This window comes from Falco rusticolus, chromosome 5, assembly GCF_015220075.1.
Source record: "Falco rusticolus isolate bFalRus1 chromosome 5, bFalRus1.pri, whole genome shotgun sequence".
NCBI lineage: Eukaryota > Metazoa > Chordata > Aves > Falconiformes > Falconidae > Falco > Falco rusticolus.
This window is the reverse complement of record NC_051191.1, coordinates 83011685-83027217: the sequence shown is the minus strand read 5'-3', so window position 1 is coordinate 83027217 and position 15533 is coordinate 83011685. Positions and strand designations below refer to the sequence as shown.

Genomic DNA, 15533 nt, shown 5'->3' with positions numbered 1-15533 from the left:
AGCCTTTTTTTCCCCCCCGCGCAAGCAAACAGATAAACACCACAGCACCTCACTTTAAGGTGCCCTAGAACACCTTCCATGCGACGTATCATGTCTCTCCCCTTCTAAATGCAGTTGACTTCCTCAGCTCTCCCAAAATGACAGTCACATATTCAGGGAAGTTTTGGGTAGTGGCAGTCATGTTTCCAGATCAGGCCAGAGTGATAGAGAATAAGTACGTGTAATCTGCTCCACTCTATATGACTTGTAAGACCAGTGCCATTTGCTAGAAGATGTAGTTATTATCTGCCTTCCTGGCTTACAAAGCTCACGCTTATATCCTTGGATATCACATACAGTCCTTGGTTAATGGCTGGACCTGATGATCTCAAAGTTCTTTCCAACCTCAATGATTCTATGAGACCAATCACATTTGAAAACCCCATGAGCTGCGATGGAGAGCTGGGACGCTGCTTGATGCAAGCAAATGTCGATTTATCGTACACAACCACGAGTTTATATGTTTTCAGAAGCTGCGCGCTTTAAACAGAGTGATTCCATTACATACTAGGCAACCCCTGATTGGTGGTTAACTACAAACAAAGGACACTTTAAGTAAGTGTTTACAGTCATCAATTAACAGCAAAGTGTTACCTCTCCTTGGCCCATCCCTTCCTCACTCTCACTCCCCTATCCTCCCTCGGCAGGACTCATCCTGTTAATTGTTACCTGTTCCCACTCATCCTGTTAATTGCTATCTGTTCACACTCCTTGTCCTCCCAGGGTTCATGACCTACAAGCTCGAGCACATTCCCCTCAGCTAACTGATTGCCACCTACGGTCCTGATTTCCAGGCCCCCTCCCGCACCCATGGGAAAAGAAGGGGAGGGAAGTCAAAACACCTTATGAAATTTCACACAGTTACCACAAAGACAAACTGGAAGTTCTCAGAAAAAGATTTACAGAGCTCCAGAGGACCAGATAAAACATCACTGCGTTCACTATGAACTGTGTTTTCAGTAAGACCTTCATGTCCATCCAACAATGCTTTTAGCTGCTTTAAAAAATAAGGCTTTGCATTATTTAAGTGATAATTAGATATAATGATTATTATCATTTATTAAGTGGAGAGTTCTCAATGAAAGTATACATTGCTGTGTTCTTCAGTAGTTTCAACAATGAAACTGTATTACCAAGATGCAACTTTTGTTCTTTGCCACAGCCATTGTATCTTTGTTTCCTCTCGGTACTGCCACTTCTTAACTAATTGCCTCTTTCACATGGAGTCACTATTACTCCCTGTATGCTTCTCCTGGAGAAGTTTAGGTATGATCCTTGCCACAGCACCTCTTGCCCTCATGGACCTCCTACAGCAACCAGACGTCCATTTTCTGAAATGATGAACTTTCAATATTCTGAATTCCGACTTCTTGTAGAGAAAGGCTCTGTATTTGCACAGCCAGCTGTTCCCTGTTAAGAGTTTGTCTAGGCATTAAACAGATCAATGGTGCAAAGCGAGTCCCTGAGCGAGGAGCACCTTCTCGTAGAGATGAAGGGTGAATCTATACAGACACAGTTTCCGTCATTTGTTGTATTGACATGAAATCTAAAAAGCCAAGAGAAAAATAAAAATTAGAGCAGAACTCTGGTCTAAAAATTAGAAGACTTATTTCTTATTCTTTGTAAAACGGTGTCTTTAAGACGGTGGAGAATGAAGCACAGAACTATTAAAAATGAGCCTCACTTCTCATTGGAAGGATGAGAATTCAGGTGCACATGGAAGACATCGTGATGCTCTGATTCAGCTTCTATTAAAGTAAGCTGCTTTGATCCCCACAGAGATGCACCACAGGTACTTGTACTTCACAGTCTGCAATGTGTTGTAAGTACAAAAGGCACAATTCTCCTGAGCAGGAGAGAGTGAGGATCCCTGGGGGACCCATGGCAGCAGTACTCCAGGCCAGACTGGGGCCCTGCCACCACTTCCCACCGATTTTGCTGAGTCTCTGCAAAGAGAGCCAATCTCCGGGATACAAAGTGGGCAAAAGCAATGCCTTCTGAGACACAACCCCCCAGCCCAGTGACCTTGCAACGTGGTCCCGAGCACCTCAGTTGGTCTTAAGAAGCCCTGTCTGTGCTGGCTGAGTGTTGAATCAATCCTGCAAGACCAACAGGGCAAGGGAATTCAAACAATTTACAATATCTAATGTTGGTAATTCTTCCTAATAAGGCAAATGTTATCCACTCCACTGCACGAAAACAAGTTACTCTAGGCACAACCAAACAGCTGCTACGCAAACACAAGAAAAAGCAGGCAATGATGCCCCTTCTCCACTTCTATGGGGACATAACTTAGTTTTATAGCATACTATTAGCATTTTTACAGCCATAGGACAGCCCTCATTTGGTAAGATATGCCGGTTTATCCACAGTAGAACAGTAACACAGAATAACTTTTTTACTTGGACAAAAAAGCTACTGACTCTCCTCCCACATAGTAAATTTGAAAGAAAACTCACAACTTTGTATCAAATGACTCTCCATTCTCCCAGAAGAATTTGCCTCCTTTCCTGCGCAGCCCAATCCAGAAGTCTGTTATGCGTAGTCGGTACATTATAAAGTTCTAGACAAAATACAGAATAAAATGACATGGCTATTAGATTTTTTTTTTATGATTATATAGCTTCTTATATAAAAACTGCATCACAGAATACACAGTGGTGGACTATTTTTTTTCACAGGTCACTGAGGTTTTACTGCTAAATTTAATGAGATGAAATACTAAAGGAATCCCTAGATCCATTACTAATAGTCAATGAGGTCCCAGCTATTTAGCTGGTAGTCATGCGGAGTGTTACTGACCATCCACCTATACCCTGCCCCACCCTGTAATTAAAAACATCCACATATGTCACCAGAAATACCATACTTACACAATAGCCAGCCAGTACAATGGTTTCACTGTATCACCATGAGAATGGCATTTCAGTACAAGGACGTATATTTAGCAGGGACACAATGCCTGATGTAGCACAGGTTGCCTTGACTCTTATGTCACCATAATTCCTTGGATGTCATGTCTCCATCAAAATCAAGTCACACATTTAAAATCCCTCAACTTCCCAATTTTCGCACTTTCACTCTTGACACTAGTTGTATTCTAAAGTGTGTGAGTTCATTCTGTTTTCCTGTTCCCTATATTTGTGACCATAATGTCAGTTGGGACTACCTAAACCCAAACTCCAGGGCATTCAAGGGCACATACACAGTTTACTGTCTGCAGTACAAATAAAACGAAGTCTTTCTCTATTCTTTCCTTACGATCCTATATTCGTCTCTGAAAACACATTTGCTATACTGCTATTTTCTTTTGTTTTTCTCAGCCATAAAGAACACCCTGAATTGGTAGGACACCAGAGAAGACTTAAAGAACATAGTAAAAAAAATGGTTTGAAAACAACAAAAACCCACAGGTAGAACCTACTGCACAAAGCAGGTATTTTCAATACCATGGGTCCCTGCATCGTATAACTACAGCCAGTCTCCGCCTTTTGTGGAAACAGAGGGATTGGCTACTTTGCACTGAACCAACAGCACATTTCTGTTCCCTAGTGGGCCACTAAACCATTTGTTATGCTAATGAAAGCTCCTTTTTAAAGAAGTGTGTACTTAAAGGGTTATCGAGAAGATAAAACACATTAATGTCCACTAGTGGTCTGTAAGCTCAAAATTAGTTTAGAGCTGTATTTAGTGTGGAAATTGCTGTTGACTGTACTTTTGGGTACCTGGAGAAGGAATGAACATTAAGAGGATATGAGAGGAGAGAACAGGTGAAATTGCCTGACTTCAAATGGACACGTAAACTGCCAGTTAAATTTAAATCCTCCTTTATTAGTAATGTGGAGTCACAACTCCATTTTTATATTCTTTCAGACTTGACTTTACATTTATACATTGTTTGCCTTTTAAATTTCTGCAATGCATTCTAAGGTAGCAGCAGAATTTCTCAGTGGATTTTAGTGAACAGACCACATCGCACTGAAAAAAGTCCGCAGGTTGTACCGACTGGTGGCAAAGAAGTCTGGCACACATATATATGCTGGGTTTCAAGCTATGCAAGGGAACAAGTGATGGAGTTACAGAAGCTGTTAGGGCAACAGACATAACACTGAATGCTGGACACCTTACCAACTCTTGGTGGCTGTCAATCACTGCAAGGAAAGCGCCATAGCGAGAGCAGGACTCCTGACTGGAATTCCAACTTGCTACAGCTTCTGAATGATAGTAACACTTCTTCTGGTAGTACAGCCAGTCATCAGGGCACGTCTCCAGCTGTGGACCTTCTGTTCAAACGAATAAATGAAAATAATGTTATTTACTCATCGTTACCTATTTAAAATACAATTGTATACAAGTTTACACATTCTAGACCTGCTTCCTCTAGCTTAAAAATATCTGTGACTTGCACTGAATTAAGCAGGAGGTGCGTGAACATAATGCAACTGAAGGATTGTGCTCAGTCTTCAGTTTTCTCCAGTGATACCCAGCTTATGTGGGTGCAGTAATCCCTGATCCCATGCTGGGCATGTGCCAGCAAACAGCCTCCGACAGGAGCAAGTGCAAAGCTCCAGCTACACTGGAGACGTCAGGGGTGGGCACAGCAGGGCAGAAGGCTGTCTTTGACAGAGTACAAACCTAGACACTAGTTACCTACCCTGAAGCAGCTAAAATGTAACCCTAAACAGGGGGCAGCTCAATATACTCAGCTCTAAAAATAACAGGCCAGAGCCAGGTCAAGAAGCCAGTACTGCCTGCTGAACTCTGTCACGCATCAGCATTTTGCTGTGCTGCAGTACAATGAAATCCTGCTGCAAAACTGAAAAATTAAAGTCAGTTTAATGCTATCGGGAACAACTGCCCAAGAACAAACAGACGTGCAATTAGTTTCAATTTCCTTTTCTAGGGGGCCGTAACGGACGGGAGTGGCCCTGACAGGAACGCTGAAAGATCGCGGCAACAATGAGCGCATAGTGACGGCGAGCAGCACTGAATTTCTATTTCCAGGGCTTGTTTTTTATACAAATAGACGCACTCACTTAAGGTAACCCTCATGCACAGCAGAATCACAGAAACAACGATGACAGTTCCTGCAACTGTTCTCCAAAAAGAGAGCGGTACGCATGTATCTAAAAAGCGAAAGAAGTGCACGTTAGGGAGTAAAGCACGTGTAAGAAACAGAAGAGTCCGGTCAAAAAAACAACCCATGCAGAGATAGATGCACGATGTCCGTTAAGGTTACCCCGAGACCCCCGCGTACAGCTGGGCTCCAGCACTTAAAACCCCCCAGGTCAGCAGAGGGATGAAGCTACCGGATCCCCCAGAAGCAGCCCCCGAGGCGCCCGCCCGGAGCAGGGCAGGCGGGGGGCTCCGCGCCCAGCCCGCCCAGCCCGCCCCGCTCCTCCCGGCCACGCTCGCAGCCGCCGTCCCGTCGCGCCCGGCTCACCCGGCCAGTCCTGCCGCCGGGGAGCTGCCGCTGTCCCGAGCGGCTGTTCCCTCCGTATCGCCGCCGCCAGCCCCGCCGAGCTGCAGGCCGCGGGGCAGCCGTCGCCAGGCGGCAACCGGGGCAGCAGCGGGTCGGAGGCGCCGCAGCCGCCGCAGCGCATCGCTGCGCCAGTAGGGCCGAGCGGCGCCTCTCGCCGGGGGATGAAAGAATCCGTCACCAACATCCGAGCGAGCGGAGGGTGTCTTTATTCGGCAGCGCTGGGTGCACGGGGGATCGCTTCACCAAAGTCTTGCACGCCGAGGGGTCTTTTCAGTCCCTGCTTTACTCATAGCTATCCGTTATTTGTCCGGGAAATCATTTACATATTCGCTACAATTCTGAGAAATCATTGACACATCTCGCGCCTGCGCAGTGTCCCTGGGCGTGGTCTCTGCGCAGGCTCCGTCCCTTGGCGTCATGTTTAAAGCCTCCATCTTCGCTGCGTTGCACGTGCAACGGGAATCTGAGACGAAACGGCCCATCTAGCGACAACCGACCCAAGGACTTGGCCGCGTGCGCATCCGCCATGCGGCAGTAAGGGTCCCTGGACATTTCCCGACTTTTAACTAAACGCAGGTGCGTCACCCTGTAGATAAGTGGCACAGCATTCGCTATTCACCGGCCACGGTCATCGCAGGGGTCAACGGGCTCCTCGCTTCCCGCCGGCTGGAGGAAGGGTCGGGGCGCGCGCGGCGGTCCCGGCACGGCGTGAGTAGGGGGCGGGCGGGGCCGCGCGGCGGGGAAGGGGTCGGCGGGCGCGGCAGCCGCAACGGGTCGGGCTGCGGCGGCACCTCCGTGCCCACGGGGCGGCGGGCGGCAGGCGGAGACCCCGTTCGCAGCGCCGGGGAAGGGGCGGGCCGGCTCCCGCGGCGGCTCGGGCCGGTGGGGCCGAGGGGGGGGGCGATGTACCCGCGCGGGGCGGGCGGGGCCGGGGTGCCCGCGGCCTGGGGGCGAAACTTAGTCGCGGACAGTCAGTGTGGTGCTTTGTGGCTCACTGAGAAGTCGCAGCCGTTAGTTTTTAAGTTTAACGGCCTCCCAGACGTCAGGCCGCGGAGCCTCTGCCTTCAAGCAGCGTTTTGGGGGGGGTGGGGGTGGCTCGCCCGACCCCCCCCCGGCCGCCTCGCTGCGCCCCGCGGAAAGCCGTGGCGGCTCGTGGGCGTTGTCCCGCCTGTGAGCCCCCCCCCGGCGCCAGCCCGCTGCAGCGTCGGGGCGAACGCGCCTGCGCGGCCGGACGGGGCCGTCCGGGCAGCGAGACGGACGAGGCGCCCTGGGGACGTGCTCGGGGCGGTCGGCAGAGGCGCTGGGGGAAGAGCAGCTGGCTGGGGATGGAATTCCAAGCCTTAGTTTCTTTCTCTTCCTGTAGGACGGACCGAGCGCAAGTGGAAGCTGATTCTTAGGAATCAGGCATCAAATTACAGTTACGAATTTGTGGAGTTGAAGCGACCTCTTAGGCATACGCTAATTAAGATAAATAATAACAGTAGTGAAAGTAAAGATGTCGAAGCCTCCAAAGAGGCTTTTGAGGTTTACAACCTTTAAAGAGGTTTTTGGTTCCCCCCGCCCCCCCCATCATTATGATCTTTATAACCTAATTCATGAAGATGAATTGATGGTTTTGCACTGATGCAGTCATGTTTATAGCTGCGTGTTCTTCTCTGGGTGACTTCTCCCTGTTAAATTTATGTGATTGAAAGTGGGATTTCAGAAAAACGGAGGAAAACATCACTCCCTGGAGCGAGCACAAAAGGGTACAGTGACCTTCCCTCTGCAGACCAGGTTCAGTCTTGCCTGGGAGGTTGCCCTAGCTTTTCACATGCAGATGAAACTACTTTAAGCTAGGTAGTGGTGAAGTTGAAAGCTCTGTGCTTTGTGGCCTTTCCCTCCTGCCTTGATATGCCCCATCCCTTCCCTGTCACCCTGTTCCCCTCTGCTCTGTCCTTCCCTTTGTTCTGTTGCAGTCCTCACTCCCCATTACTCCCCTCCCTGGGGAGGAGGGTATGTACAGTGTATCTGAGGCCCACCTTCTCCTTTTGGTGGGCCTCAGATGTGGTGCACAAGCTCCTCATTTTCGATTTGTTTTCTCATTTCTCCGTCCACGCTGCCCTCATCCCCTCAGGTACAGGCAATGACTAAGGCAGCTTTGGGATTTCTACTGTTTCCACTCATCTATGGACAGCAGGGGAAGAACTCACTAAACATAGCTTCTTTTTTGTTTCCCAGCTGTAGGTGGACACTGAGATCGCCCAGATGACACAAGCATTTCTGGAGGATGCAAAATCCAGTAATGCCAAACAAGATGCCAGTCAAGGCGTGGAAGCTAGTTCATGCGTGTGGAGGACAAGGAGATGCTTTGAAGAGTGGTTCAAGAAGCACAAATATTGCGTGTGTGGTAAGACAGCTTCCTGCAGGAAGCCTGAAGTCTAGTTCCAAGTCTAGTTTCGGGTCCCTGGGAGTTTACTTCTGGTCAAAGCTGTGGTCACAAAAATTAAGATTACTGTTCTGTTTGATCCAAGTGTCAACTGTTCATGTTTGATCCTTTTGTGTCAAAAAGGACATTTTCCCATGTAGTAATGTCTGTATGAAATACTCCTGGACAAGATGTAGAAAGTGAAGCCAAGCCTCATTAGAGAAAGTAGTTTGCAACAGATGAGCTTGCACATCTGCACTGAAATTTGTGCATGAAGGACTGCTTGTGACAAAGAAAAAAGACATTTGATTCAAGACTGCAGCCATGCTACGAACATTAACTTTTAATGTGTGAATTGTGTGAGAATCCTGTTTTCCAAATGTGGGTGTAGCTTGATTGGAGTTAGCATGACCTGCGAGTTCTCAGCCTCCTGAGAGGTTCTTGCTAAATGGTTTGCAGAACATAGAGGAGGTGATAAACTTGGGACTGGAAGACTTAAATTTGCTGTACAGGGATCTGCACATCTGTGGAAAACTTTAGGTTGTATACAAATAAAAAAAAAAGTGACTTAGTTGATAGCTGATCATTTTATCAAACTGTCCGGTACATAAATGTCAATTCAGGGTGCCTTGGTTGACTTTAACAGTGCTTTGATTTACATACTTGGAGCTTAAATGAACGGTTATCCTGCTGCTGTCTCATTTAATACTGAAATACAGACTGAGCCTAAATGCTCATATATACAAAACCTTTAATGATTCTTTTTTTCTGTCTGTTGCCAGTTTTTCTGCTAGTTGTGCTGGTGCTGGTGCTTTCCTTCATCACTAAATGCAGACTTCCATCTGGTAAGCTTTTGGAACATCTTCCATATGAGAGAGATTTCCTCTGATTGCTGACTGGTCCAGGATCACAGCGGTCAAACACACTGATACTAGTACTCTGCAGTGCCTGCAGCGTGACAAAACCTGGGACTTCCATCACTATTTCAGTTGTTTTGATGTTGGTATAAGATGGAATAACCTCCACGCCTCCAGGCAGAATACAAAAGGAGAGAGGATTCTCCCTGCAGATAAAATCCAGATGATACAGCGGTAAACTGTTTCTTTTCCCTGCATTGTTACTGGTCATAAGAGTGTAGTTTCTTGCCTGGCCGTGGTGTACGCATGTCTTGCCTGTGCTTGTCACCAGAAACTTAGCTGATTATACCAGCTAGTGCATGCACTAAAGCTGACATCACATCTTCAGACATAGATTCCAAGCTTATTGTGTGGGCTGCTCATATATGTGGGCTTGAGGGCTCCTTTATTGTCACACTTGGCAGACGACTAGGTAATAGCAGTTGCCTCATCTTCTTCAGAAATAGTCTTTGGGGATCGTTCTGCCTCTTTCTTTTTAAAAAATTCATTTGTGTTACATGCTGTAGCTTTAAGAAGTCAGCCCTACCTCCCGCTGGCACAGTAGAGGCCAGATGTGCACTTGCTGTCCTGTGCAGAACCCTTCTGTAGGAGCAAAGGCTGTGCTGCCTGCGGTACTACCTGAGGTATCCAAGTCACGGTGTGCACGAGTATCTCGATGCAGCCTCCACAGCCTCGTCTGCAAGGGAGCTCTTGAATCTCTGCATTAAATATATCTGTGGGCTGCCCCCTGCAACATGGGTGTAGTAGTGAGGTCCTCCGCACATACATGGAAGCGGGTGGAGGATGATGGTGACATCTGTCCCTGTTGATTTTTCTTTGCTTTTTTAGGCTTTTACTTAAATGGAATCAGTCACATTTTCTTTCAGGGGTTGAGGGCAGTGCTCACAGGTGATTTGCTAAGGGGTCTCCAGCTACTCTCTTTGCTACATGTAATTGATGAGAAAAGAAGAGAGCAGTTCACTTTCTGTAAGCCTCTCTACTCGTGTAACAGCCAGTCACTTTCATTTCAGTATTGGCCATCTCCAGGGTTAAGCAGTGGATAGTTGCCCTTTGGGTGCAGAAGGTCTGAATTCAATCCCAGCAGGATGACTCGGGGAAATACGCTTTATACACTGCATGAGCCTGGGTGTATGATAAAAGACACCATGCTGCACAGAAAAGGTCACTGTAACCATTCAGTAACAATCGGGGCAGGTTATTTTTGTCTGGAAAATAGAAACCAAAGTAGATGGAAATTGATTATCTTCATTGCAAGAAATTAAACGTCACCGAAACAAAACATGCCAGTGAATCCTGTCAGCCCTACAGAGCTGTGACAGAAAGAAGATGGAGAGGGCATCAAAACGCGCTGTTGAACAACTCCAATGAACCATTCTCCAAACCATTATTTCCAAAGTGGTAATAACTTTCACCTCTTCATTAACAGACAATTTTCATTAGCATCATATCAACACCTGATTTACTTACCTTCACATAGATCTGTCAAATGCTTAAGGTCTGATGCAAAATCTGAGCAACTTTTCTTCATGAAATACCTCACCAGTCTTAGATGTTCAGACAACTTCATTTCTTAAAATTAATTTGATCAATAAATTAACCGTGTGAGGTTGATTACCCTATTGTCAGCTTTAAAATGTGTCAAGTATAAATTGTCAATTATCAATACCTCTGATTCTCCGAAATTCAGGAGTGTTTTCCAAACCCTACACTTTCTACTGATTGTAATCATTAGGATTAGGCTGTATCCCCCAACTCCTAACGTTTCTCAGCTGAAGACAGTGCCTGGAAGGCAGGGAAGTTTAGGACCCTTGCCCTTCCTTTGGCTTCTTTTCTGGCATCTAGTGTGGCATTTGCTTTCAGAAAAATCTACATTTTAGGTTGAATTATGCTAATGAATGCTAATATCTTAACAGGTAGAAATTTTGTTCTCTCTTTGCCTTTGTAGGTGCAAAACCTGGGATGTGCCCCAGGGACTGGATAGGTTACAGAGAGAAATGTTATTTCTTCCCAGAGGAGCAAAAAAACTGGACGTCTAGTCAGACCTTCTGTACTGAGCATGGATCCTCGCTAGCTGTTTTTGAAAGCCCGGATGAAATGGTAATGAGGCAAGAACCCAACAACAATACAGACTACAACTTCTGTATCTCCCTCTTTCCTTGACAAAGTTTTTTTTTTTTTTTTTTGGCATGCAATGCTTATCCTGTAAGTCTTTGTAAAATCAGTAAGCTGTGTGAATTCAGGTAGTGGGAAGTACTGCTTTGTTACTGTAAGCGGCTAGCTGACTGCAGCAGGTGCAGCAGCAGTGCCTAAACACTCCGCACTGCTTGGTGCCCGCATTTGACTTGAGCGACTATGAAAAGCTCTTGTGTTATGAAGAGTTTGCCTAGTTTTACTTTTCTGTCCTATGGACCTTCACCTTCAAAGCAGGTATGAGTCTGTCCGACATCCAGTACAGACAAATAAATGGATACTTTGGTTTCTATAAGAAACTGAACATTTAAAACCGTTTCTCAGTATAGTGGAAATTACCCGTCTTTATATGCTTGCTTCTTTTTTTAGATACGCCGTAATGTCTCTTAGAGACACATGCTTATACCAGTGGTGGGAATATACCTCTTCTGAAGCTGGTTTTAACATTTTCTCATGCTGTTAAGTTTTAAAAAATATTTTGATTTGCCTGTATTGTGGACCAAGTTGCACTGAGTCTGTGAGTGCTAGTGTCATCTTGCTACTGCATGCTACTAAAACTGTAGTGTGCTTTTGGAGATCTGCTGCCTTTTGAGTATTGTCAATGAGAAATTACTTTCATCAAAAAGTTTTTGGATAAATTGATGTTTGAGCTTTCTTGTTACTGTGATTGTTGAATAGAGGTCAAAAGGCTACTTTTCCGGTTGGCTGGTACATACTAGTGGTGTAGCAGGTACGGAAATGGAGGAAACCTTAGTGAAGTTACACAGATTAAGTCGCATCTGAATTTTACTTGAGCTAATAAATATTTTTGCACCAATAAGAATTTCAACAATGAGAAGGGTGCAGGGCCTAGCTCTTTCTTCATGTATGAGTCCCTTACTGAACGTGGTCTCTCATTTTATCCCGTCGTGAGGCCCCTTTCTTCTACAGTAATTCCAACCACATTTGACAGATCGTCGTCTTTCAACAAGCCCGTTCTGCATTGCTGCCCTGTGAGCGATCACCTCTTAGCAAATTTGTAAATGCCTCTCTTCCTTACACATCTAAAAGCTTCACTTCTAATTCAGTGCCTGTGATACACAGCTGATAACCGGCTAGGCAGAAATTGGTGTTATTTAAACTGCTGCTTAAAAAGCTTACAGCTACAAACTGTAAACACAACTTATGAAAGAAAAGCACAGGAACACTGACATTGGCTTACTGGGCCAGATCAGTGCTCTATGGTATGTGTTGTCTGGTCTCCAGCGCTGGATAGCATGAGCCGTATCAGAAGAAGATACACCAAAACCTACAGAAATGGCACTGGGACCCTCCTGAGGCAGTTTCTTCTGAACTGTATTGAATTGCAATTGCTAGAGGAGAGTGGAAGCGCATAACGGTGCACTCTTTCCACATCCATTAGAGTCCAGACTGACAACTAATATTTACCTAATTTTTAAGTTCACTGAGCCTAATGATAGATAGCTTGTTGCAGGGAGTTCTGTAATATTAACCCATTGCAAGTGCTGTTCCTGTTGTCCTCCATCATTCTTTGCTGTGTTTGATATAAGTTGCAGGCTTCTGGAGCAGTGAACTGTCTTTTATTCTTTATCTGTAAATCCACAGATAGTAAACCTTTAAAAGTAAGTTACTTAAAACACTAATTGGGAAGGAGAGGCGTTCCCACAGGCCCATCTGAAAGGCAAGAAACACATGTACGTACCAGCCTATTTAGACCAAGCTGCATATATAGAGGTTGATAAACATATATAGACAACTAATACATGGTGGGGGGGTATTTTTGCATGTAGTGAGCAGTAATAATTTTCTAGGGTATAGAACTGAGTAACTTAACTGAAGTTTATACTGTAATGGTCAATTTAAAGGCAGAATTAGGCTCTTAACTCTCAGTGAAATGCTTATGGGAGTGTTCTAGATGACAAAGTGATGAACTAGTCCTCCTCAAAACTCACAGGAAGAATTTGCTTCTCATTGTGAGACTTCATGATGACAAAAATAAAAAATGCCTTTTTTTTTAAAGCAGGCTTTCACTAAGCTTTTGAAATTTGAAGAGGCCTGGATTGGGTTGCACAAGATAGGTGAAAGATACTACTGGGAGAATGGTATTGCCTTGGAGATGGACAAGTAAGTTCCTTGTGATTGTTTAATACGTACTTAAGCAAATGTAGTATTAGGGTTTACAGCATAATGTTATTTTTATCAGGATTTTTCTTTTTCCTGTGATTTATAACTGTGACTTTGCAAATTAACTTTTTGCAGTTATTGTCGATCTGACTCCCAACAGCACCAGTGTAGGGAAGTCCCTGATTCAAAAGGGTTTTTTTTTTGGTAGCTCAGCACATCAAGATAAAGTTATTGAACATCCCTATTTACCTTAATTTATACATATTTTTCAGTACATAATATAGACTTCTCAGTAGTTTTTCAGATCTTCAGAATTTTTGGTTTCCATTGTGATCCTTTGTGCTTGTCTTCCTGAAATACACAGTATCTAGCAAATATGCATACATTTTTTAGGGATGAAAGAGGATGAAGTGACAGGTATGAGGGAGTAATCATCTTCAGATGGGTTAAGCAGCTTTGTAAGAAAAATCCTGTCTGCTTCAGTAAGTTTGTCACAACCTGTAGACAACCCAGATTTCCCCATTTACGTTAGAGAATGTGTGGACTACAACAGCTCTGTGTCAGGCTCATCAAACAGCAGTTCCCCTTGTCTTTGTCACCAGACTGTTTATGACCTCAGTAATTCTAGGCAGGATATATCATGAGCTGTGTTTTGTCTTTCCTCCTGTTAGTGTATGATAACTGCTATGGACTGTTCATAGAAACAGAGATTCATGTAACACTGCATGAGCTAAACAGGCTTTTCTAACATGACTTGTCACTCGCCTTGCTTTTTGCAGCAAGGGACCATATTGCAAGGGACCAAAATCAACTGGGAACTACTTCAGCAGAGCTTTTGTTTTAGCGCAGGCTAAAATATTTGACTCGGTAGTAGAAACTGGCTGTTTTCTTCTGTGTTTTTTTCAGGTTCCACATACAGAATCACTCCGACTGTGCCTACTTGTATGACTCCGTTATTTCTACATCAGCATGCTCTTTGCCTAGGTACTTCATCTGCGTCAGGCTTCCCTAAAGCGATGACTTAACTATCCATTGATACAGCCTAGTGATGGTACACGTGCTGCACCTATGCTGTCTCAGACCATCAGCCTAAATCGGAGAGAAGAGGATTTGTCCGAGCTTCCAAAACGTGCTTCTAGGTGGCCTTTCCTAGGACAGGAGTGTGCTAGTCCAGTTTACAGATCACCTACAATATTTACCAGTGCTGGCTGACAAAGCTCAGGGTTGAGTGGGATTGTTGCTAATCTTCTGATAAGTAAGGATCTCTTTCGTATCCTGCTTCCTCTTAGAACGTGGCCTTGGGGATACACAGCAGCCAGAGACACCAGCCAGCCAGGACACCTCTGATTCTCTGGAAACATGTTTTATACTTTGCTGAACTTTATGCTGTATCACTATCTGCATAGACTTATGCATGCTTATATAGAAAGACTTTCAGTTGAAATTGTGTTCTTTTAATGAAGCTAATGTCCTCAGTTTGCACCCATGCCGGTCCGTGGCCATCGTTGCTGTCAACACTTCCTATGTCTGAATGATGAGAAGTTCCATATTTACCAAAGGAAGCGGCTACAAAGTCTTTCGTATGCCGCCTTTTTTTGTGGGGGCTTTCAAATTAATATTTACCAGGTTTGTCCGTGCTAAAATTTGAGCTTGTGCAAAAAAGCCAAAAGCACCCCCACCCCAATGCAGCGGGGTTATTTGTGACCAGTCTAGTGCACAATACTGAGGAAAAGGGCATATTCAGGGGTTTTTTGTACCCCCTGCAAGCACTACGTGCCCAAAATCTCCTGACGCTGGAGACTGCAGTGTTTACACACAAAGTGCAGGAAAAAAAGGTTCTAAGCAGACAGCTGTAGCAGACTGGGACATGAGAGCCGCCACCATTGGTGCCAAAACGGGCAGAGTAACTGCTCAGAGACTAATTTTGTCTTTGAGCAGCAGAGGTATGTATTTCATGCAGCATTGGGGAGCTAGCCTGTTGCAGCACTCTCAAAACCATCCAGCTGCAACAAGGTCTTTCACCACCTCATACCAGCATACCCTTCATACAGTCCCTCTGCTGCCACCTCATCCAGGGCCTGTGTTCTCTCTCCTCTTGCTTCTTCCCCGGCTGCTCTCTCTTCATTGGCTCTCAACCACTTTGCTTAAGCAGCCACAGCTGTACCTTATCCACATGGGCCAACCTGCCACAGCTGTATGTTATCAATGCTGATTAACCCAGCTTCATTCCACTACACTAACTACACTACACTAGCACAAGCCAAACTAGCTCCAAAGTTTTCAGTGAAAAGTTTTCGTGAGAGGTTACAACATCTTTATATACATATTCATTTGGTCGTGACATCTAATCATTCTATTCATAATAGACGGGATC

At 45.2% G+C, this 15533-nt stretch overlaps 2 protein-coding genes across 8 annotated transcripts; one reads left to right on the top strand and one right to left on the bottom strand.

The window, feature by feature from the left end:
• Positions 1 to 453: 453 nt before the first annotated feature.
• LOC119148233 (C-type lectin domain family 2 member L-like) lies at positions 454 to 5733 on the bottom strand. Of its 2 annotated transcripts, XM_037388125.1 has the most exons (6): positions 5483 to 5733; positions 5076 to 5165; positions 4168 to 4322; positions 2499 to 2602; positions 2065 to 2138; positions 454 to 1585 (listed from the first exon to the last, which is right to left on the bottom strand). In XM_037388125.1, exons 1-6 carry the CDS (start codon positions 5703 to 5705, stop codon positions 1542 to 1544), a joined length of 690 nt encoding a protein of 229 aa, XP_037244022.1. In that variant the 5' UTR covers positions 5706 to 5733; the 3' UTR covers positions 454 to 1541. The 2 variants fall into 2 exon arrangements, with proteins under 2 accessions (XP_037244022.1, XP_037244021.1); XM_037388124.1 differs by lacking the exon at positions 2065 to 2138.
• A 170-nt stretch (positions 5734 to 5903) lies between these two features.
• LOC119148234 (C-type lectin domain family 2 member L-like) lies at positions 5904 to 15228 on the top strand. Of its 6 annotated transcripts, XR_005104335.1 has the most exons (8): positions 5904 to 6229; positions 7742 to 7910; positions 8711 to 8773; positions 8874 to 9019; positions 9856 to 10243; positions 10791 to 10942; positions 13056 to 13159; positions 14066 to 15228. XR_005104335.1 is itself a non-coding variant. In XM_037388129.1 (6 exons), exons 2-6 carry the CDS (start codon positions 7769 to 7771, stop codon positions 14169 to 14171), a joined length of 564 nt encoding a protein of 187 aa, XP_037244026.1. In that variant the 5' UTR covers positions 5915 to 6229; positions 7742 to 7768; the 3' UTR covers positions 14172 to 15228. The 6 variants fall into 6 exon arrangements, 3 of the variants coding, with proteins under 3 accessions (XP_037244026.1, XP_037244024.1, XP_037244023.1); XR_005104336.1 differs by lacking the exon at positions 9856 to 10243 and having other exon boundaries at positions 5909 to 6229; XR_005104334.1 differs by having other exon boundaries at positions 6144 to 6229; positions 8918 to 10243.
• Positions 15229 to 15533: the final 305 nt, after the last annotated feature.

Bases quoted from the DNA above. Each gene is read 5' to 3' on its own strand.
- LOC119148233 (XM_037388124.1), bottom strand. From the start codon at position 5,705: ATGTTGGTGACGGATTCTTTCATCCCCCGGCGAGAGGCGCCGCTCGGC. The intron at 5,166-5,482 runs GTGAGCCGGGCG...TTCGCTTTTTAG, and splicing joins CCGGCGGCAGGACTGGCCGG to ATACATGCGTACCGCTCTCT. The intron at 2,603-4,167 runs GTAAGGTGTCCA...TATTTTGTCTAG, and splicing joins TTGACAGCCACCAAGAGTTG to AACTTTATAATGTACCGACT.
- LOC119148234 (XM_037388127.1), top strand. From the start codon at position 7,769: ATGACACAAGCATTTCTGGAGGATGCAAAATCCAGTAATGCCAAACAA. The intron at 10,943-13,055 runs GTAATGAGGCAA...TTTTTTTTAAAG, and splicing joins TTGAAAGCCCGGATGAAATG to CAGGCTTTCACTAAGCTTTT. The intron at 13,160-14,065 runs GTAAGTTCCTTG...TGTTTTTTTCAG, and splicing joins ATTGCCTTGGAGATGGACAA to GTTCCACATACAGAATCACT.